This window comes from Amia ocellicauda, chromosome 23 (assembly GCF_036373705.1).
Source record: "Amia ocellicauda isolate fAmiCal2 chromosome 23, fAmiCal2.hap1, whole genome shotgun sequence".
NCBI lineage: Eukaryota > Metazoa > Chordata > Actinopteri > Amiiformes > Amiidae > Amia > Amia ocellicauda.
In genome coordinates this window covers 1,066,217-1,089,722 of record NC_089872.1, presented here as the reverse complement: position 1 = coordinate 1,089,722, position 23,506 = coordinate 1,066,217, and the positions used below count along the sequence as shown (strand labels likewise).

Sequence of the window (23,506 nt, the reverse complement as noted above, 5' to 3'; positions counted from 1 at the left end):
TGATTGGCTAACAATGGTCAGATCTGCACGGCTCCACCAATGGGATCGGTGGAATTCTACAGATCTGCACATATTTGCAGAAATCTGTGCTACAAGAATGTGACCAATGGCTTCCTCACAAAGACATTTTGCATGGAAATCCATGACAAAGTAACTTAAAACACTGTTAAGTGTATAACATGTGTGATGCAATTAATCTACCACAAATCTACAGCTGGTATGTTAGAAACTAGCAATGACAGAAAAGGAAAGAGCAACAAACAAATTAATATTAAGCTACATCCACAGCCAGCTATTGCTATTTATTTTTAAACAAATAATCACAACTGTTATAGAAATCATGGTAAAAAAAGTTGTGACAATATCGGGAAACAGTACTAATACAAGAGTCTGACACGAGATGCGGGAGAGTTGACAGGTCTGCTTATTGCTGCTGTCATTATGCAATCTCTAAGTCTTCCAGGAATGTTTTTTTTTACATAGCTTATTTAACAAAGTTGTTGTATTAGATAAGTATTTTAAAATGAAGTTCACAACTTTTTGCAATTGCAAACATTGTCACATTGCATTATTTCACATTTAATGTATGTTGCATTTGGAGTGGGTGGCGGGTGGGTGGGACTATCCGAATAGTAGTGGACAACAGCTGTGGAATTAGTATAAATATTTGTCATGCACATCCCTACTGATATATGACTACATAGGACTGATATACCGGAGTAAAGTGGCACGAGTCACTCTTGTTGGTCTGTAGTAGTAGCGTGCGCTCTAGACTAGTAGGGCAATGCAGCTTCCCTGCTAACACACAATGTTGCCACAACATTGTAGCAACATAATATAACTTAATTTATGTTTCTTGAACTTTGTTGCAATGTTGTGTGTTAGCAAGGTTGTGAGCACCGCACATTGCCTAGCAACCCCACGTTTGTAAAGGTAATGCTGACAATAACACAGAGTTAAACTCAGACTGCACGCTCGCTACTCTGACAAAATATAAAATTGTTTTGCTGTGGCGGTGTAGATTCAGCAGCGTACCGCAGTTCCAGAATAGCAATGTAGGAAACACCGGTGTGATGATCAGTGTTTGACGGAGGTGGTGTGTCAATTACCGATTGATTGAGGATTAAAGCTGTTCAGAATCATACATAACTATGAAATACTAAGACTCTCAGATGACGCCATGCAATTTACTATTTACGACTAATTCCAGTATGAAAGTGCAGAGCAAACCATACTCACTCTGGACAGCTGCTAAATCAAGCATGCTATCACATGCCCTTAACAAAAACATGACTGCCACTTACCTTTGCATTGATTAAAGACCAGCACATTGTCGTGGTGTCCAGCTTATGAATATCATTAGAGAAACAGTCAGCCTAGACAGGGAAAGAAAGATTCTTCAGACCTCCCAACTGAAGCAACAAAAATGTACACATCTTTGTTTTCATTCATGCATGAACAGAAGGTTTCAAACATTAGCCCAAACTAATCCTGAATTGCAACAAACTGTAAAATACAAATAAAATCACAATATCTGTGAATCTTTTCAGAATATTTTCCTGTACCCTTTGATTGTAATATTATTACTATTACTTAATGGGATCATTGCTTTGACTCTGTGCTTCTTCAGGAGAGATGAGACAATGTACATTTATTTCAAAACATATGTGGTCAAAGTCATCTGTTATTTTTCTCATTACAAGCTTAGTATGCCCACTTATTCCAACAACCGAAACAAATGATGCAGCTGTGACTGACTGGGTAACAAAGGGAAATTCTGGCATTCACTGATCCAAGGAACCCCCAACCCACTTCGGTTTATCATTAGACAATTTGAGTACACCCCTGAGGAACCCCTAGCTAATTAGAAGGGGCCATGATTGCATTGTGCACTGTGGTTGGAGGCATTTACTAGAAGCACTACTCAAGAACCCCATACTATTACGATATTTATGGAGCATTACAATGATGGGCATCTTAAGTATTCCTCCAATAGCAAAGCACAGAGAAAACTAGAACCAGAAAGGGCATTTTTGCTGGCAAATTGATCAAACAATGCACAGCGAAGAAAGAAATCACATGGCTAGCAAAGTCGGGTTTGAGGTTTAAGGGCAGCCACACAATCAGACACAACAAGCAAAGCCAGCAGTTTTCCTGGATGCAGAAGCAGCTTTTAAAATCCACCTACAAGTTGCTCATATCCTCCAAAGATGTACATGGTCTTTCCCAGGACACAGGCTGAGTGACCATCTCGTGCTCCCGGAACTGTCCCAGAGATCTTTGGAGTGAACCATCTGTGATTGCCTTTAACAGAGAGAGAGAGATGTAATATTACAATCTGTGAAAATGGGAGTCTCTTGGTAGGAATAAACTGCAATACCTAAATTCCCCTTTTTGATAATCACTAATAGCAGAACACGTCTGAAAAATCACATTAATTTTCCTTCATGGAGCCCTATGAATGCTAACAATGTATTCAATGTGTTTTATGAATGAGCGACTTTATAGGCATGGGTCAGTTGTAGGCCAGCTGTCCAAACTAATTCAGCTACTTTAGTGGGAGACCCTGAATAAACTAAGCCACATCTTTTGAACTTGTAACGTAATAAAAGGATCCCAATTATCCTGTTTGCTTACATGATTCAATTAAGTAATTCATTGGTGACTTGGATAAAACAAGAGAGAAGGCTGGATTTCATCACAAGCCAATAAGATTTTGCCTTAATTAGGAAAACAAATCAAGAGTTGTGTAAATCCCGAGATGGTGAGGATTAAAAGACAGTTTAGACAGTCCTCAAAATAAATCTCCCTGGTATTAGCTAATCTGTTTCATACTACCATATTATTCACAAGCCTCTCTCAGTGTGTCAGGGGTGCACAATTTGTAAGACTGAACACTACCAATGTAACTGAAAGATCATCAGAAAATCGCTTACACAGACTTTTTTCACAAAGTCTGTTAAAGTCGTGGGAGACCAGGGGTGTTTTCATTCTGCAAAGAGAATCAAACGTGGGTACTGCCATAATATGGAAACTGCCTAAAGGACAATGAAAACAGCTTCATCTGCTACAGAATGTCTGCTTTACTCTTCTAGTACAAAGCACAAATATAATGGTGTTTTTCAGAAAAGTAGGAATACGGTTTGTAAGTAGCTCAGCAGGTATAAAACCCTACACTCAGAAGATGGACTGAGACCTATTGTGCAGAAATCATTCCAGTTTGGGCTATTTCCTCAGCTTGCTGCTCAATAGCAACCCCTGCAGATTACTGGCTGCCTGTGAGATCCACCACTGGTCCTTCTTAAAGTGCTATAGCTCCACTGTTTGTGCTGTGGATCAAGAAGATGACTGGCAGTGTGTGGTCTTCGTATGAAGGCTGTAATAACCTGCAAATTGGTTATTATATACTTCCTCCATCTCAGTTACATTTTTTTTCCGAGCCTCTTGATAATAAATACAATAAAGGACTGGATAAAATTTGGATTTGGTCTTTGATTTGGTGTAGGTAAACGTTGAAAAAAAATAGATGCATCTTTTCATGTATCCATCAGTTCCAAGTTGACAGTCATACTTACTGACATCAAAGGCGTAGAGTACATTGCAGGCTCCCTCCGTGTCATTCCTTCCTCCCCAGATGTAGATAGTGTCATCTACTAGCACAGCCGTATGCCCGTATCTCATGTAGGGCACTTCCCTCGCATGTTCCCTGCCACTCGTCCTCACCGGGGGCAGCTTCGTCCAGCGAAGAGACACTGGCAAGGGAAACGAGCAGGAATCCATCAACGATTCATAGAAATTAAAATACTTACTTTGTAAATAACTTTCAAAACTCAAAGCTCTTTAAGTAAGCAACAGCTAAACAGCATTTAAGTAGATAACATTTTAAAAAACGGATCCAAAAAGACGGTCTTCAAGATCAATAGGAAATTAGACAAGTGGATTTTTTTTTTTTTTTGAGATTTCTGATTGGAAAAAAGGAGACGCTTATCCACAGAGTTTTGGGTGTATAAAACAAACTGCCCAGCCACACTGCTGAAGCCTTTGCCATAGGATATTTAAAGAAACAGCCAGAAGACATGTGTGGATATGTAAACTATGCAAGCATATACTGTGGATTTTTCCCCGATATACCTGCACAGCCGAGTACTGTGCTGGCTATTGAGGACACGCCATTAATAAAAGATAAAACTGAGAAAGCACCGTAGATACAGCAGAATATATGCAAGGTAAAAATAGAACACACCCCTTTTACAACTCCTTTTGTAATACACCTTGTGTTGTGTAATAATCATTGCAATAACGATGGCAAAGTATCTTTTTGAGAGAAAAAAAACATGCTACAATATCCTACTCTAGCACCAGAATTTTGTTTATCCATTACAGTAATACTGCAACTGCAGTTACAAAGAGCAGCTGTTCTGCGATAACCTTATTGCTAAATGCCACTCTTTGCAGTCACAGAGAATGGAATTCAATACTAGTTATTGCAATAAAGGCTTTCAAACAATGCCTTTTTGCAGTGATTGTTACAAAACACCATTAGAGAGCAGCATTTTGAAATCACACTATTAAAGTCACTCTTAGCAATAAAATATTTAGTAATAATTAACAAAAGTTTGAACACCTCCCTTTCAGTAGTTATCAGTGCATTTCAATACATTGTTCATATAATCAGAAGTTTAAGACAGGAAGCAGTTCAGTTCCACAAATTCAACTCCAATTCAACTTCAAATGGTTCTAGTTTCATTGCTTTAAGGGCTGTCTCATTACAAATGTTTTGCACTTTGTTTTACACTTATGTTGTAAGTCGCCCTGGATTTCTGCCAAGAAATAAAAATAATAATAATTACAATGTTTTCATTGCAGCCAATTGTATAATTGCAGAATTATGTGCATCTAAAATAGAAATTGATATTTAAACATATTGCAAAATTAGGACATGTGGTGGTTTCATTTATGTTTAATATGACACTCTCTTCTATGTGTATAAACACATACTATTAAATTCTGATGAGTATCATGCCATGCTCATTCTAATTCATTATGATCAATAAATAATATTCACATTACTTTTTGACTTTAAATAGAGAAAAGGTTCACATGACAACAATAATAAGAGCAAAGTGATTTCAGGGTCCTCTTCCATTATGACACTTTTTGTCACTGTATGAATTACAGTGACAACAATTATATGAATTGGGTCAGGTTACTCTGAGAAAAATATAACTCAGTTTAAAAAAAAATAACTGCAAATCCTAGGAATAGTTCACTAAAAATATTGCTATTGCTATTGCTTAGCAGAATTTAAATGTAATTGACTTTTGCAGTCCCTACAAAATGCCAATTCCAATTTAAATCTTTATGATGTCTCTCAATCCCAATGTATTATCAATTTCACACTTGATCACAATTGAACTGGATTTAACCTCAGAATTTCAATTAAATTGAAAACTAGCATATCCCAAATAACGTGAGCTGTGACATGTGTCATGGTGCTGTACTGTCAACAGCATTGTTTTCATTCGTATATGAAAGTCATGCAAGTTCCATCCAGTTATTGTTTTAATTATTGCTTGTTTGTTGTAAAGCAGTGTTTAACTGCCTCTAAAATTATTGCCCTGATCATTATTTATACACAGTGAGTAATTTGTAAATGACTAGGTGCCAGAGCTAAATACGAATTTGAGAGAGCAGATGTACAAGGGGTAGAGGAGGAACCGGAGCGCTAAGTTTGTAAAATGCGACCAGGGGGTGGGGGGGAGTTGAGTGCTACCAAGTTGAGTTACATTTTTAATGTCACGAGGAGGTGTCAGAGCTGTGCTTGGAGGTTCCAGAGCGTGAACACTCAGCAAGCTCCGGCACAAATTAAGCTATGCTTATATACAAGCTAAGTGCGTATTTATTTTTCCGATTCTAACTGCGGTGGTTGGTTGCTAGTGCTGCCACCTACTGCACTTTTCAGGAAAAGTCTGTTGTACTGTGGATTAGATAAGTGTTGTTTTTTTTCCAGTCCGTAACTTGAATTCGTGAAACAAAATAGATCATTACTTTATTGTATATTTTCTCCAGATTTGAATAATGTGTCTATTATCTGAATATATAGCAGTTGGTATGTTTTTATTCAATTCAAAGTCTGTTTTATTTGACCTTTAAGGGTGATAATACTTGATAATGATATAAATTAATTCTTGCTGATCCTCTTCAGTCTCTCCTTCAATAAGGAATACAGATGCAAACAGCACAGCAAACAAACGTAAAAATGTCACCATTTCAATAGAGACTCTTGCGTACAAAAAATTAATTAAGTTTAAAGCAGGTGTAAGTGCAGGTGTTACTGCAGTAACAATGCCATTATTAGGCTCAGCTTTGCATATTGTTTATACCAGTTACAGAAACCTGCAAAACCTCTAAGATGGATGATGCAGAAAAATGTTTTTATGTTTCTATTATTATTTTTGGATGTGGTGTATGACACCTTCAAAGAACTTTCTGACTTAGAATTTCATAGCTAAAGTGCTGCAAATAACTTTGTAACTGGCACTTAAAATAGCTAAACAATGCTCATTTACAATCCTCTGAAAATGTGATCCATTAAGAAAAAGCAGGTTGGCTGTCTAAAAAGCAAATATTCTTTCACACTCCCTCTCACACCGAAGTGTCTTGCTGATGAAATCACTCTGCGATACCTCTCTGAAGGTGCCCGAGAAGTAATCCTCGCAAAACATACAAACCTGAATCCTTACAAAGGCTGTCCTACCTGCGTTGAAGACATGCACGTCGATCTGCCTGAGGGTCTCGTAGTCCTCCCCCGAGCAGTAACCGCCAAAAGAGTACACCTTGTGCCCGACGGCCACTGCTGCATGGTTGACCCTCCTTGGTCCCCCTTCCAGGTGCACTGTCCACCGTAACATTCCCCTACAGGCGACTCTGACCAGCCTCTTAAACCATCACTGCCACGCCAATGCCCTCCGTCATCATACGCCAGGCATCACTGTTCCTGAACCAGACACAGAAACCAAAAACACACAAATCAAGACAGAGTTACTTGCTCAGAAACCTAACCTCTACAACCTTTACAGTCCAAAGGCAATACCACTGAGAAGCCACTAACGGCCCCCCGTTATCTCGCCTGGAAGTGGGAACATGAAAAATGAAAAAAGACAGACAGACAAGGAAGGCATAGACATTATATTGCAACAGAGGAGGGAAATTAAAATTTAATCTATTAATATTTTAAGTGTGTGCTTATGTGTGTATTAAAATTATAGAATTAATTGCTTCATTAGTCTTTAAATGGATAACAGAATTGCTGGCTCAATATTACATCTATAGATAAATCATACAGTGCCCTTCTACTTCTGAATTTCAGCTGAATACTTAAATCATTATTGAATACAAGTATAATTTTGTTGCTTTTTTATTTAAAATCCTAATATAAGCAGTCTATGTTATTGTTCCTCAGGTACTTTACTGTAGCATTAATGCATCAAATAAAGCATTTTGCTTCCACAACATTAAATCAGCTTTAGAACAAACAAACTTTGATCCCTACCACTCACCGCTCAAAGTGACATTGAGGTAGGTCAGTTTCCAAGGTTTTTTTCCACGCTGATCTGCAGCACGACTTGTGTAACAAACAAACCTGCTTTTCACAAGGCTGTGGTTTATTATTTTTTTAAGCACTCCTCTAGGTTTTCGTTTACAAATCCCATGTTTATATATAGAAAGAATCTGATAGCTCTTCAATCTGCAAGTGTCACTGCGACTCAACATGACCAACCCTGGTATGTAGACTCACTATTAATCTCCACTTAGAGCTAGCCAGATAATGTCAGTGCTATGTGAGCCAAAAAAAGGCACCTGGGTCAGCAACTACAGTTTGAATAGGCTAATTTAAAACAAACTAGCCTATTCAATTCAGACAACCTTCTAAACCCTGCTATGTGATTGTAGGAATCCTCTTACAATTTTTTCACAATGCCTTAATTTTTTCCCGCCTCTGACAACCACACAATCTTTTCCCTTCTTCAGTTTACCATACATTTTGATATATTTACCCATTCTGTTACCTTTGTTATCAGCTGGGGTATTATACAGCAGTGGTCTACAACCCTGGAGAGCACTGATTAGGTTAAATATAGGTCACCCTCAAATGACCAATTTCAAAAGAAAGGTTAGTTGTTCAGCATTCATGAGGTAGCAATACAATTTTAATGTTTCAAAAAGACTACCTGTAACTGGAAGGTCGAAGGTTCAAATCCCACCTTGGAATGCGGTGTCCTTAGGCTAGAAACTTAATAGACACATTCACTACAAACACAAAATAGTCATACTACTTTTACTTCTACTACTACTACTACTACTACTACTACTACTACTACTATGTTACACACGCTACGCTGCCACCGTTAACACTTCTGGGTATTTTCAGTCTTGCCTGCATTCCCTCAGATTGTGTCGCTCAGCTTTTCCTTGCTTTTAGTCAGCTACAGCACTTTGATTTAGTTTACATAAAAATATATGACTTAAAAATGTTTCCAAAAGAAAATAAGCTGTTGACAGCTTCTTTGTGTGATATGTTGACGTTCACCTCCACTAACAAGGGGGCAGCAGAAGATTTAATTCAGCTGAGCACGTCCCTCTTGATCTCTATGGAATGCCGTTTGAGTCAATATTAAATAAATAAATAAGGCTAATAAATAAATAAAAATAAATGGGCCAATAAATATATAAATGAGTCAATATATAAATAAATAGTATTTTTGTATTATGTTTTTCATAATGCCACATTTCAGAATTTCATGGCACTATTACATAATGGCACATTTCCATTTGGTATATTCAAATGAATGGGCGTGGTTTCTCACAGATTCAGACCAAAGCAGCAGCACATCGAGTCTGTATCGCTGCTGTGCGGACAATACGGAGGACAGCGGAGGCTCCGACACGCCCTGCTGTTCTTAGCACATCAAATTGTGGTGGCGTCGAATACAACACAGACGATATTCATTACAACATTATCTGTACTTAGAAATTAAAGAGAATCGTGCTGTAGTGCCGTGATATTTGCGGGAGAGTCTAAAAGGCCTAACGCTGAACAAAGCTTAATGTGCTTTAAACATGACCATTACTTTTCTAACTGTGTATGTTTACTTTTTGAAACTTCCTAATGCCATCATTAAAGTATGGAGACATTTAAGTAAATTAACAATACGAGTATGACGTTAAGCGCTGCATATATGTGAATATCGCTTAATGTGGAAAGGGCTTAAGGTGGTTAACTACTTAAAACGTAACCACGTGTTAATCCCTATTGTAATCAAGGTGAATTGTGCTTAATGTTAAATGTGGTGAATGTGGAAATAGTTTAACGTGGTTTACTCTACTAACCAATCGGATCCTAACTTTTCTTATGACAAGACCCACACCTACCAGTCCTGTACAAAAGAGTAGGCACTTAACTGAACATAATCAATATCAAATGCACGTTACATACACAGTACGAAGTGCGCAGAACCTCAGAGGACCTCGCAAAATCTGGTTTAATTTTCAAACATATCAGCAGTTCATACCCAAGCTTTATATTTGATATAACTTCGCAATACCATTCAAATCACCTGTGGTGTTTTTTTTCTGACATCTGCAATTGGCGGTATTGATGAAAGGCCTACGAGTAAAATTGCTTAACCCGTCTCAGTTCATAAGCTTCATGAAAGTGGCTTTAGAATTTTCTCTCACATTTATCTACTTATATATGTGTGTTTATGGGTTTTTTGTATTTCAAATCATTTGAAAACGTTAATGTATTTAATTGCTAAAAGTACCAAAATAAACTATAAAATGTGAACTGACTGGCTGCTGTCTCACAGCGCGGCTCCCGCCCGACTGAGGTCGCGGGGCTACATACTCGTGAGAGCGTTACTATAGGGTGCTGTCCTCCAAATGTGTCAATATGTCAGTTTTTATGCAAAGAGATACCGATTTTTACAAACCATATCTGTTGTTTCAATGCATTTTAAAAACAAATAATTGTCTAAGCCATCGGTACATATTTCCAATGTGTTAGCCATGCGTATACTGCTACATTTAGTTTGTCTTTCTCCACATTAAACAAATGTGCGTAACAGTTTCATACAAAACATATCGTCTGCAGGGAAATAGGCAGAAATATTTTTTACTTAAAAAGCCTTTAAGTTAATGATATTCGAAAACTCGTGTCTGGTGTTTAAATTTGGATGTGTGCAGGCCGACTATATTTTTTCAGTATTCAAATGTATATTCTTAAAAGTAATCTTTGGAAATGTATAATGTGCCTGCAATAAACTAATGTAACATTGTGGTTTTGCTGCTGTACAATTAAGACGATCCATGTAATGTTATATGTAGACAGGCTTTCTGTGCTTGTTACTAAATTTTGAGTTTTACAAATAGCCAGTCATTACAATGTAATGATTTATGTCATTCATTAATACTGACCAGTAATTACCTCGGGAGACTGATTGCCCTACATGTTAGATAATGGAATTCAAATTATATTGTCTGTTTTCCATCACACATTTTAACATATATTTTAGGTGACGACCATACTTGTGTGCGCAAAGCATCAGGGGTTCGAGAGTTTGCATTGCTTGCAAGGTGTGCGTGTTGTTTTGTTATAACACAGTGAAGACTGTTTCCATCCTGTGTGTAGTTTGTTTTGTTCACTTTTGTTTTGGCCTTCATGCCAGTTTACTTAGTGTTTCTTCAATAAATGTGTTGTTTTTGTTACCTGTGGTTCTGTCTTTGAGCCTCAATTCCCGGCCACCCCATCACTCACACTTTTGTGGGGCTTCTTCTATTAATTCAGCATTGAATACTTTTTCAACAGTAGTTGGTACATATGTTAACCTTGCATGTATTATAGAGGTGAACTCATTGTTAGAAGTCACAACTGTATTACCACACTTGCTACGAGTATTGACGTGTCTTGCTTGTACCTGTGTACAGAAGTCGGTAGTATTTACCAATTTTTTTAAATTGTAAAATTAAATCAGTACAATCATGCTCTCCGTTAAACTCAGAGTGATGAATCTCCTTGTTTAAAAAGTATTAATCTTAAATCAGACCAAATCAGAATAACAGGAAGAAAGTAACCAAACAACTTCTAGGTAATGAATATGTATAAGTGTCAGCAGTTGCCTTTGTTTTTTGTATATTCTTCTCCCTAGTACTGTGGAGAAATTTATTTAATTTTGACTTCTATTTCATATTACAATAATTTCCTTATTTTACAGTCAAAAAGTCAGTTTTTATAATTTTACCCGGGCACCACTAGATGCCCAGCAACAATTGCAATGACATAAATCTGATGCATCTAACCCCTTGAGCTATTCAATTTGGGTCTGTACATTGCATTTCTCCCCCCATTGTCTGAGTTACAATCCTTATTTTTTTCTGGAATTGCACAAATACACCAGCCAGCAGTGAAAACGTGTATTTCCCCTATATTTATATATTACATATATAATGGAATAAAAATATAAATAAACAGAATAAGTAGATATGTACAGAGCACCGCAGATTATGGTTAAAAAGCAACTTAATCCTTATACTTTTATTTTAATGCGCGTTCGCCGTCGTTCATCCCTCTTCGACTCCCAAAGCGCAGGTTGCGTTGTGTTGCCAGCAGCTGCTGCTCACGTCACACAGGAATCCTGCCCCGCGCCTGCGCAGTGCCTCCACACCGTCACATCCGGAGCCAAGAGAATCAGCCGAAATCAAATCAAATCGCATCCCCCGCCCCACGCTAATCGGGTGTTGTGAAACTACTGAAACATACATTATGAAAATACAGACTCGATGTGCTGCTGCTTTGGTCTGAATCTGTGAGAAACCACGCCCATTCATTTGAATATACCAAATGGAAATGTGCCATTATGTAATAGTGCCATGAAATTCTGAAATGTGGCATTATGAAAAACATAATAAAACAATACTATTTATTTATATATTGACTCATTTATATATTTATTTTTATATTTATTTATATATTTATTGCCCCATTTATTTCATAGCCATATTTATTTATTTATTTATTTAATATGGACTCAAACGGCATTCCATAGATCTCTGCATCATCTCTTTCGTCTCAAAGCCACAGCTCGCCTTCCGCAGCAACTCCTCAGAGCTGTGCTGGACTGCGGCGATTCTGCACTGATTTCTGCGGGTGGGGCTAAGTGACGTCACGCAGAAACAGTCCAAGAACGCGCATCTCTGAATTTCTGCGCAGAACTGCGTTTCTCGAAAGCGACCCTTGGTTTTAAATATTAACACACACAAAAAGTATTATGTAGTATTTAGTAATTGTAAATGTGTGAATAAGACAGTACCACACGTAGGCCTATGTGTAGGACAGGGAACAAGGTATTCCTTCTCAGTCTCAGACTGAGAAACTATAGACATAAGTTAATAGACACCCAGATATTAAAATGCTTTTAAACATTAACATTGAAGTATTATGTAGTTAAGAAATAACCAAGATTTTCTGAATTATCCAAGACTAGTCCTGGACTGGAAACAAAATTCATGGTTTCCTAGTTTTTCCAGGACACGGGAAGCCTAATTAAGTGTGCTCTTTGTTTAACCTACCAAGGTTAAAGAAACAGAACCTCTCACATAATAAATACAGATTTGGAAGGGAGACAAATGCTTGTGGACCTGTTGTAAAGATACAACAGAAGTGTGCTAAAATCCAAAGGTTTAAAGGTCTTACTTTAAGCCAGGATGTCAAAGGGAAAACTGCACTTTCGTTAACAAACACAGCAAGTGTTTCAGCACTACGGAAACCAAAACAAGTCTACAATCATATTAAACTTGAATATTGCATATATAGTCGCACTAAATAATTTAACAATAAATATGTGAAGGCAACTTTCTTGGTAGAACATACATTTTTAACAGACTATATATTAAATGCATATAATCAGCTGTTGTTAAACTAAATGACGTCATATGTGTACTGTTACACTTCTCATACAAGAAACTTTTAAATTGATTTCCTCAATTAGTTATTGGATACTATAGTAAAAAACAGACATTTAAAACCATCATAAAAAAATCATAAAAAAATGTATTATAAAATATAGATACAATCACTGAAAGTATGATTTTTTTAATAATGTATTAGGGTATGATCATTAAGTACATTAATTTGATAAGGATACATTTGTAAATGTTCTACAAAGTATTTTAAGAATATATTTTATAAAACGTTTATAAAAAAGTGTTAAATAATATGAAGCACAAAGACAAAAACAGATGACCGAGCAGATATAAAATATGATTAATGGCAGAAATGACAAGTCTAAAATAAGTTTTCTTTTCTCAGAAATCTGAATGAGAAAACCACTGAACCAGTAAAGAGAACCAGGGGAAATTTCCTGGAATTTAAAAGTAGGGCTATAGCAAACAAAGCTGTTTCTGCCATTTCACCTGGATTACACCTGTTGATATGAATTCATTTTTAAGTTTTCTTCAATTTAATATTTTTAGAATTCCAACATGTTGTCTGGCATATAGCCTAATTGGTAGAAGATAGACAACAGGGGAAATTTAAAAAATGTAGGTCTCCAAAAGGTAAATAAATAAACAAATGTTGAGGGCAAATCGTGTTAGTCAAATTATTTATATAATCTATGCGATTTCCCCTAAATTATTCATTCTTTTCACATGCAATGGCATATTGACTGACATGTTCATTACTCATAAAGGTGCATAACTCTTTTAATGTAAAGCAGTTATTCATATAAGCAATGATTTCCCATCAGATCTCCTTGATTGAACTGACAAGTGGACATGGATTAACACATCTTGTTATAGCTGAAATAATCATTGAAAACTATCTGTGAAATAGTGAGTGAAATTAAAAGTCATGACGTCTAGCCTAGGTATTCATTATCTGTACCATGTGTGAAAAGTTAAAAAAGAAGAACAGCGTGCACAGTGTTCAACAAGTCAATATAGATTGAGCAATGTTCTACCCATGTTGGGGTCCATTGTCAAGCAACTCAAGTCCATATTTGCACTCTGCTAATTGAAGAACGAGGTTGGAGCCGGCATCACAGAAGCAATGGTCACATGACCATCCTTTTAATCTGCTGAATTTTCTTCACTACTCCATATCAGAGCATGTGCAAGCAATTTGAGATTGAGTGCTTTGTTATGGATGACTGCTATGCATCCAAACTTCAATGTCCTAACTGAGTAGCCCCAAAGTTCACACAATAGGGGCTCACATGTTCAAATGCAAGACCCTCATCCTGACCTAGCATTCTTTACACCACTCTGCTCCCTGCTACCTCCAGTCTCTTATCTCTCCTTGTAGCCCTTCTCATTCCCTCTGCTCATTTCCTCCTCTGCAGCTCAACATCTCAGTGACTTCCCCCCAAATGTTCTGTTGAGCGTGCTCAGTACTGCTCCATCTTTGCTCCTCAATTATGGAAATAGCTGCTTGTGAACATCAGTACTGTGGCACTTCTTACAACAGAAACTCCTCAAAACCCAACAGGCCAAATATCAGTGCCGCCTGGCCTTAAAAATGCATGAACGTTGGACAAAAATAAAAAGCACACAAAACAAAATGTGCTCTTGCTCCACGATCCATCATCAGCCCAATCCCCACCCCACCCAAGGCTACACCGCCCACATCACCCCCACTCTCGTTCACTACGGCTACACAAACCCCACACTCTCGTTTGTTACAGATACAAACTCACCCTCACGGTTAACAAATCTGAAACAGTACGCCATGCTGATGCAATTTTCTGGGGGAAACCCTGCCCTGCATACCCGTTGAATTCATAATTTGTTAAGGACACATATTTACTCTTTGTATACTTACACAGGTTACTTGATTAGTATCATATAATGTTGTAAATATAGTATAGAGATAATGCTAAACTCCTATAGGCCTATATCTTGCAAGTTTGGAAAACATCATAAATTCTAAAGGTGTATCACTGTCTATGCACTTAATAATCCATGAGGCCACACCAGCAGGAACTGAGACCTGGGATCCTAAAACTTAGCTCTCTGCTCCTCTTCTAGTTGCTGTCCATTATGTGAATATCTACCAGTTTCACACACAAGATTCCATTCCAAAATGTCAAAACAATGAGTAGATCAATTTATTAACAATACTTGACCAGATTAGTACTGGTTTCCAAGGCTCTTAAAAGTAGGGCCCGACAGATATATCGGAGCACCAATATTACTACTGAGCGCCGTGGTGAAACAAACACACCCACTGAGAAACACATTGCTTATAAACCAATGAACACGTTTTACTAAAACCCTCATAACGAATAGAAAGTATGTTTGAAAACTGTGCTGCATTTTGTTATCCATTGTTTTGATTGTTTATTTTTGTCCTAACTGAAGATTAACGAATACTATAGCACACAGGCAAATTTTTACTGAAAAGTTAATAAAATTGCTTTTCAAAATTCACAAAATAAATAAAAACAGTAAATGTTCGCTGAAGATGTTGACTTGGATATCCACAAACAAAAACTGTCTCCAAATCACATGCAAGTTCAGATCACAGTAAAAAATCTAAAGAAAATTTGTGAAAAATGCATCTCTCTGACAATGTTAGATAAAACAAACTATACATTATATTTATACAACTATCTCAAATCCTACATCGTGTTTTGGCTTTGATTCGTATTGCAATACGTACATAACATAATTCATACTTATTAGATACACTTTTGATGGAATTTTTAAATATAAAAAAAAAAAAAAAAATGCAGCTGTGCTGTGCTGCCTGCACTATAATAACCTGCCTCGTGTGATCGGCAGTACTGAGCACTGAGCAGGACTTGTGAACCTGAGAGAACATGATGCATGTAAAATGCAAATATAAGCCAGACCAGCACTTAAAATTGCTTATATCTTGGTCTTTGTTCTAATGTATAGAACATGCATATTTTTATTCAAACTTATTTAATGTCTTTTTACAATGTTTGATTTGTGGTTGTTTAGGATGAAAATTAATGTTAAGTTTATTATGTAAAATCAAAAAATGTAAAAAAAAAAAAGCCTGCGTTCAGTGCATATTTGGCAATTTCTCTCTGACAGGGAGAGATTTGAGGGATCCATGCTAGAAAATGTCTATTTTGCATTCTAACAAAAAAGTAAATATTGGCAGATATATCGGTAATCAGGAAATTTAGCTTCCCAATTATCGGTATTGGACCCAAAAAACCTGTATTGGTCGGGCTGTATTTAAAAGGTCTTTTAAAGTCGAAAGAATACAAATTAAAAAACAGTCTTGATTCCATTAGCCTTTTAAAATTCTAAACGGCAACTGCTTCCGAGAACTCTTTGAAGCCAATGGTTCATAAACTGGAAAAAATAATAGCCAAGCCTCTTGGCGAATACAGAAGGACTCAAATTTCTCAAAACAAAAAATATATATACAGGAGAATCATGGAAAGTAAATTTTTATATTGTACCACAAAACAGCTCTATTCTCCATCTGCAAATTGTACCATGCCTCCTCTCTCAGGTGCTCTGCGACATGAAAACTACAAACCTGTACATCATAGCGGTTACATTTATGATTAGAAGAAAGTAGCATCTAACTAAAAATGAAGCCACAACGGAGTACAGTTCTGTAGTTTTCTATTAGTGGGTGGCTAAAAATTTTGATTTAATCCCAGCCCTAATCTACGATTTCTCTACCAGCCCCTTTGAAACCTACTGACAGTCTCAATCCTACTTCAGGGACCCCAAGGAAACAATAACCCAAGTGGAAAAGAAGGGCATTTGATAGAAAAAATAGGAGGTGCTACTTTACACAAAGGGTAGTGGGAGACTGGAACAAAATCACCAAGCCAAAGTTGTCTGGATGAGATCTTCAGATCACTAAGCTTCTACAGTAGATACCAAATTAAACCAGATTTTTACCATAACCAAATGGAGGAAAATGGGTCAAATGGCCTCCTCCCACTTATAACCTCTCTCTGCTTACATTTTCCTTTTTGTTCTACATAGCATGTCTTAATCTTTAATCTAAAAACATATCTTTTATTCTGTCAAAGGTTTCTGGAATCGTTCCTTTACAGCTGCAGGCAAATGTGGTTGCAAACTGTGTGCACGATAAAGATCAGTCAAGGTTTAAAGCATTTAATAGCAGTGAGACTTTGACCATGTTTGGAATGCTCTGTAAACTGTGATGCAGGTTTTTGGTCTAAGTTTATAGTAATCTTTCTCGATTAGTCAGTGGCTTTGGATACAGCAAAGCATTTGATTTTGCCTGATCTGAGGAATTGCTCAGAATTGCCAGTCTTGAACTGGATTCGATCTTACTTCATTGACTGTGTCCATTATGTCTCCACTGAGGGTTGTTTTAATCAGTAATGTCAAGATAACCTCTGGAGTACCCCAAGAATCTATCTTAGGCACTATCCTTTTTTGATTTATTTGTCACCTCTTGTTGAATAAAAACACATAATAAAGGGTATTATCTTTCATATGTAAGCCAATGACATTCAACTTTATATTTCTATCAGAACTCTGACATTTGGACAAGTCTCAGTGCTGTTAGAAGGTTTGTTTAATATCCGAAAATGGGATGAGTCATATTTCTATAGTTCAGTGCTAATCAAATTGAAGCTTTATGTACAGGATCTGTAAAAAAGATTTCAGGTAGTTAGTCTATTATTCATTTTAGTCTTTACATAATATGACATATAATACAATGCAACATACTGCAAATTGATATATATTCATATATTCATATTGTCAATCCTTGTCAGAACTTTTAATATTCTTTTAATCTCCTAAATTCAAGACTAGTCTAAACTAGTTTAGTCATTACAATTGCGCCTTTTTATTTCAGGACATAGTTTTTTCTTCTTTTACTTTTATGTAAACATAGGGAAAAAAGTTAAAAATGTCAAATTCCTGACCTGTCCATCACAGTGACAAAGTGATTCTATGGAAAGTTAAGATGTAGGCCTAAACCACAAACACGTGAACGATACATATTGTGATATAGCACAGACTCTAGCTTTTCATAACTGGAGGAGCCATTGAGATTTATAGTGGGGCCATAACATTTCTATAGTAAAATAAGTATTTTAATTTGATTATACTTTTAGACTTTTTCAAGTTTTCATAGGTTCAATGCAATGTATAGTGATTTTTAACCTATTGTGTTTTATGACCTTGTAAATCACCTTGGATAAAGGTGAACAACTAAATGAAATATTATGAAAATTATGATTATTATTATTATTATTATTATTATTATTATGATTAATAATAATAATACTAATGTGATGCATAACCATATGGTTGGTAATCTAATCATTCTTAGGTATAGGATGTTATGAACAGTAGCCTATTATTAGTTAGAAAACAGGAAAGAAGAATATCTTTATAGAGTGTTGTTTCTTTTACATCAAAACAAACACATTAATTGTAGGCAATTGCCGCTGCACAAGCACATAAACAATTCTTAATACACAAAGCTTTATACAAGCGATGTGGGTGAATGTAGGCTTGAACCTATTCCTGTTTCAACTGAGTTATTGGTAAAATAAAATATTTTGTTTGCGTAGAAAAAAGCCCCATGTCTTAGAAATGCTATAACACTTAAGGCATCAAGCTTTCTATATAAAATGTTACTTTTGGTTTTGTACTGACCAATTAGTATTCCCTAAAATGTCACCTGGTTTCACAATGTTTTCAGAAGAAAGGTAAAGATGTTACGCACTTGTTTTCCTATGTATAATATCTGCACTAGATATCCCCCCAAAAAACTAAACACGACATTTAAAACCAACATTTTAAAATCTATAACACTCAGGAGTTAATCATATCGTTGAATCATACATTGAAATCTGACTGTTAAAAAACAATTTTAAATACTGAAAAGCTGGCTGACTAGGCACAGCACTAGAAGTACTGATTGATGAGATGTGAAAAAATCAATTAATGAAGTGTATTACTTTAGGGCAATGACATTTCTGGGAGGGGAGGAGGCGGCGACATACATAGCCAGCCCTGTTCTTAAATATGGAGGACTGGGGAGCTCAACTCATTAAATAGTAGTAGTAGTAGTAGTATCTAGATGAAGGAAACACAACTAAAACCGTAATCAAATAAAGATCACTGAAAAAAAAGTTTTACTCACATGCTGAAGGAGCTGGAATTGGAGTGAGCACTTTGAGACTTTGAGCACTCAAGCCAAATGCCAAACAATATTATTCTACATATACTCTACAAACTTTGCCACAAGTCCTATTGTGACACATTATATATATATATAAAAAAAGCTTAAGTACTCAATATTCATCATTTAGCCATAGGCCGACCTTCACCTCACCACGCTCAAGTACCAGACCACAACTCAATCAGGGAGTTAGAGATAGCCTAAAAATATATATTCATAGTCATTTAGCAGATGCCTTTGCACGTTTTATTATACTGTAACAGGCTGCCCTGTCTCGGCACAGGTGTTAGTGGGTTGTGCTGCTTGGCCCAGCAGAGACACTTGGCTGATGACACACATAGCTGCTAGCAATGAGCGTGATCGTGAGAACCACAAACAGCACCTGGGCTTTCCCTTATTTAACCTCTCCTTGTCTTTACAGAAGCCCCACAAACCCCCCGTTGCCCATTTTTTTTTTCACCCCACATGACACCGCCAAGAAGCCTAACCCGTTATGCCGGAGCCTTAGCGTTTCCTTTTTCCCCATTCTTTATTAGTACATCCTTTGTTCTTTTTGCTTTTATTTTGAACTAGTAACACTAGTGTGTTTTATGCTTCCCCATATTCTGCCTCTGTGTCCTCCCAGCCATGCGTAGCAGCTACAAACTAACACAAATTATAGTAAATGCACAATATTACAAGGGGTTACAAATTCACAACCAAAATAGATTGTACAGAAACATTGCAGAGAACAGCATATACAAATGTAGTAGATTTCTATTACAGATCCTTAGCCGGCATACAACTATAAGAGTTCAACCAGTCAAATTGAAAAACAGAGCAGGGATATGAACTTTAAACTTGAGAGGCCGAATGAAAATACACCTAGGTGCACAAGATAGGAGCAGGACACATAAGATAGCAAAGTTAAGACAAGTAGTAGATTTATAAACAATGTTCAGTGTTAGACAAAACACAATGAATAATAAAATTATAAAATTGAGCTTTAAGATCAGATCAAAATGGTTTACAAGTGTAATCTAAACAGTCTTTATGAGGCACTGTAGCCTACATTCCTAATGCTGTTATACGTGCATAGTTTAAACAAACATTTCATATTTATATTGATCAGGAGACATTATCGATACTTCTTCAGGTAAGGTAGTCAGGTTATTCAAGCAACCAGGCGATACATCTAGTGCTCCAATAATTCTGAGTACTCAAAATCATTAATATGCAGTCACTCTTATCTGGCAACATGAACTATTATTGACCGCTACTTAAAAACTATACGGCTAGATCTGAGATTTTCTCACATCACATTGATGGCTAATGGGAAATTTTTATTGTAGCAGTGCAAAAACAGAGTTCCTAAAAAAAGTTACACTGACTAACCCCAAATGAATGACAAATACAAAATGTAGTATTATTTGTGTAAACTAATAAATCAATTACATTATGCTGTGTGGAACATTTGCATTTGTATTTAGTTTTAGTAAATTAAGGTATAACATCACCATTTCAACAAGCTAACGTCATTTGGATTTGCATTTAAATGCATGTATGTTTTCAAATACAGATACAGATGAGACAAGTCATTATCTGCAGCTTTAATGCCATAATTCTGGAAAAGACTAATAACCCAGAGAAGAGAAATAATACAGCAATCTGCATAAAACATTTAAATAACTAATAAAATGCACAGTAATGGTTGCATTTAATTTATATTTGTATTATAGTCTTTAATGTTAACAAAGTTGGTTGCTGAAATGTCACTAGCAAATACCCATCAATCAAAAAGGCCTCACTATTACCCCAATAAAGTACAGCGCACGGACAGCAGTAAGAATACAAAAACACACAGCCAGAGTTACATACCCTTCCACCTCTGGGTCAACTGTTAATGTGCTTTCAAACCTTTCCTTCCACTTTAAATAAACCTCAGCACTGTGTATTCCATATAGACTACTCTATTTCAAGGCACATACATCATCCACTGAACTGCACAACACAAGACAGGCTTCAACTCGACATTTGACATTTATAAAAGAGCTACATTTAGCCACTAGAAAAGATGGGCTGCCCTTATTCTAAATGATGGTCCAGCACTTCATTATGTTTTAAGATTGACATTCACTGTGGTACAATCTAAATATGCCATACATAGCACAAATCAATGAACCTGGTTTGGTGGTGTTAACAAATGACTTGTCAGGCAAATGGTTTTGTATATGGACACATATACAAAACACACAATGCAAAATATGAACTAATTCATAATGCAAACCAGCTATGTATTGTACACCTGAAACAATGTTGCTTATTGTGACAGTGATCAGAAAAAAAAAATTAAAAGAACAATGAAAACTTTAATAAAAAGCTAAGAACAAATACTTACTAGGCTAAAGCCCCTTTCAAGATTTGCAGTTGCTATTTTCTCTCTGTTATGCTATGTTTGCAGAAGCTAAAAAGGATTGTGATTCAGCAACTAAGTGATAATGTGCTAAATCCCGAGCTATCAGAGTGCAGCACACTGTGGCAAACCGCTGCAGAGGATCCAAAGTAAAGTAGTAATAATGTTTCTTGACTGTGCCCTTCAAACGGATCAGGTGAAAACCAAGAAAATGAAATATAAAACTGTTTCCTTGACAGCTGTGCATGCTTGCGGCGAGAGTTAAGCTTTCTGCAAACGATGTGCATTTTATGGGTGGGGGGGGGGGGGGGGGGGGGGGGGGGGAGGTTGATGTAGCCTTTGTATTTTTTTTAATGATAATTGTAGATATAATGACTGGAGAGGCAAGTTTCGCTGAGGAAATCCATTTGATTTAATCCGAAAAGCAATTGTTTTCAGTGACACAACAAACCCTGTGCTCCGATTTAGCACATTGATAAAGACAGTGCGTTCTACTAGATACTCGTGTAAGTGTAAATATACAATGGATACGTTGTTAAAGTACCTACCTTTGACTTCTGTTGCCCACTGCTGTTTCGGCCTCGCTGATTGCCGCCTGTTTACTAGCGAGCAGTTGACAATATATAAAGTTGCTGTCAAAACCAAAAGAGAAAACATATAGGCAATCGATTTAAATCAGTTTTCGATCGTTCGAACACAGCCTGCAAATAGAAATTATTCAATGAATTACAAAAAAAATAACATTAAGCCATATGCATTATTTAACAGAATGACAGAAAACAAACTACATTTTATTTACTATTTTTCCTGGGAGATCGTGATATCTGACCAGACGCATGCGTACTGACACGGACTGTTGCATGCTGAGCCTTGTCGTTTTTAAAACAGTCTCTCGTAACGTTGCGTAAGAAATACGACAGGGTGTTAAAACTACAAATCCCATAATGCATTAGCTATGCTTCCTCCGCGTGCGTATCGACATCTACAGTGTGGGCTACACTCAAGTCTGAGGACAGAAACATATCGAAGAGGCCATTTTGAGAAGGTCAAAGTTTAATCGATTTAACTTTAATTGTGCGTGTTTCGAAGTTTAAGTGGTTTTGGAAGCTAAATATTAAGCATAGAAATACATGTTTAATTTATATCTTAAATCTTTGACTTACAAACTAATAATTAAAAGTAATTTCCTGCATCTGTTGTTATAATCACTGGTATCGATTTCTTGGAAAAGTTCATTTAGACTGTACTGAACTAAGTGTAAGTAGAATATTATGGTATCATGGTGTAGCCTATTTCATATATTGATGGTTTCAGAGTGCTAGGGTTTGCTCCGAAAGTGTACTTTAAATAGCTTTTAATTGTAAAAAAGAAAAAGATTAACAGGAAAGACAAAACTGTAATCTAAATGTCAGAAAGCAATTTGGTGTAAATTAAGCTACACTAGACGATCCACAATAAGTTGGTTAATGTTTAGGACAGTAATTGTGTGCAATGATAATAATAATTAAGAAGAAGAATATGTGAAATAAAAAGGGGAGCACATAGTACATAGTATGGATTTTTCATTTCTGAAGTAACCCTCAAACTCCATAGAATACTGAATGACATCAATTACTTCCACTTTATTCTTTGTCAGATTTATATCCCTGTGGATTTATTGTTGTTTTTGTTTTCCTGGCTCCACCAGTAAACACATACACTGTTCAAATTTGTTAGATAAAATGCATTGTGGAGAAGCGTCTCAGAGGTTGTGTCTAAGTGAGCTGTCATTATCTTCTGAAACAATTGTAATTTGGACTCCATGTGTGGGGAAGAAGGTAAACTGGTCATTTCTCAAGGAATTTTCCTTTTACAAAACTTTGTACAAATGATTATGCATTGCACACTTAATG

At 36.4% G+C, this 23,506-nt stretch overlaps 1 protein-coding gene across 4 annotated transcripts in view; it reads right to left on the bottom strand.

Moving 5' to 3' along the window:
* klhdc3 (kelch domain containing 3) overlaps positions 1-22,465 on the bottom strand; it is a 59,006-nt gene extending 36,541 nt beyond the window's left edge. Inside the window, exons 1-6 of one of the 4 annotated variants that reach the window (XM_066697363.1) lie at positions 22,414-22,465; positions 22,163-22,246; positions 6,758-6,997; positions 3,576-3,752; positions 2,189-2,304; positions 1,305-1,376 (exon numbers count right to left, since the gene is read on the bottom strand). In XM_066697363.1, the coding sequence (XP_066553460.1) occupies positions 1,305-1,376; positions 2,189-2,304; positions 3,576-3,752; positions 6,758-6,911 (519 nt within the window). In that variant the 5' untranslated portion in view covers positions 6,912-6,997; positions 22,163-22,246; positions 22,414-22,465. Of the gene's footprint in view, positions 1-1,304; positions 1,377-2,188; positions 2,305-3,575; positions 3,753-6,757; positions 6,998-7,559; positions 7,692-22,162 lie in introns of those variants that run through there. The other 3 variants (XM_066697362.1, XM_066697361.1, XM_066697364.1) reach the window with 3 other exon arrangements.
* Between the last annotated feature and the right edge of the window lie 1,041 nt (positions 22,466-23,506).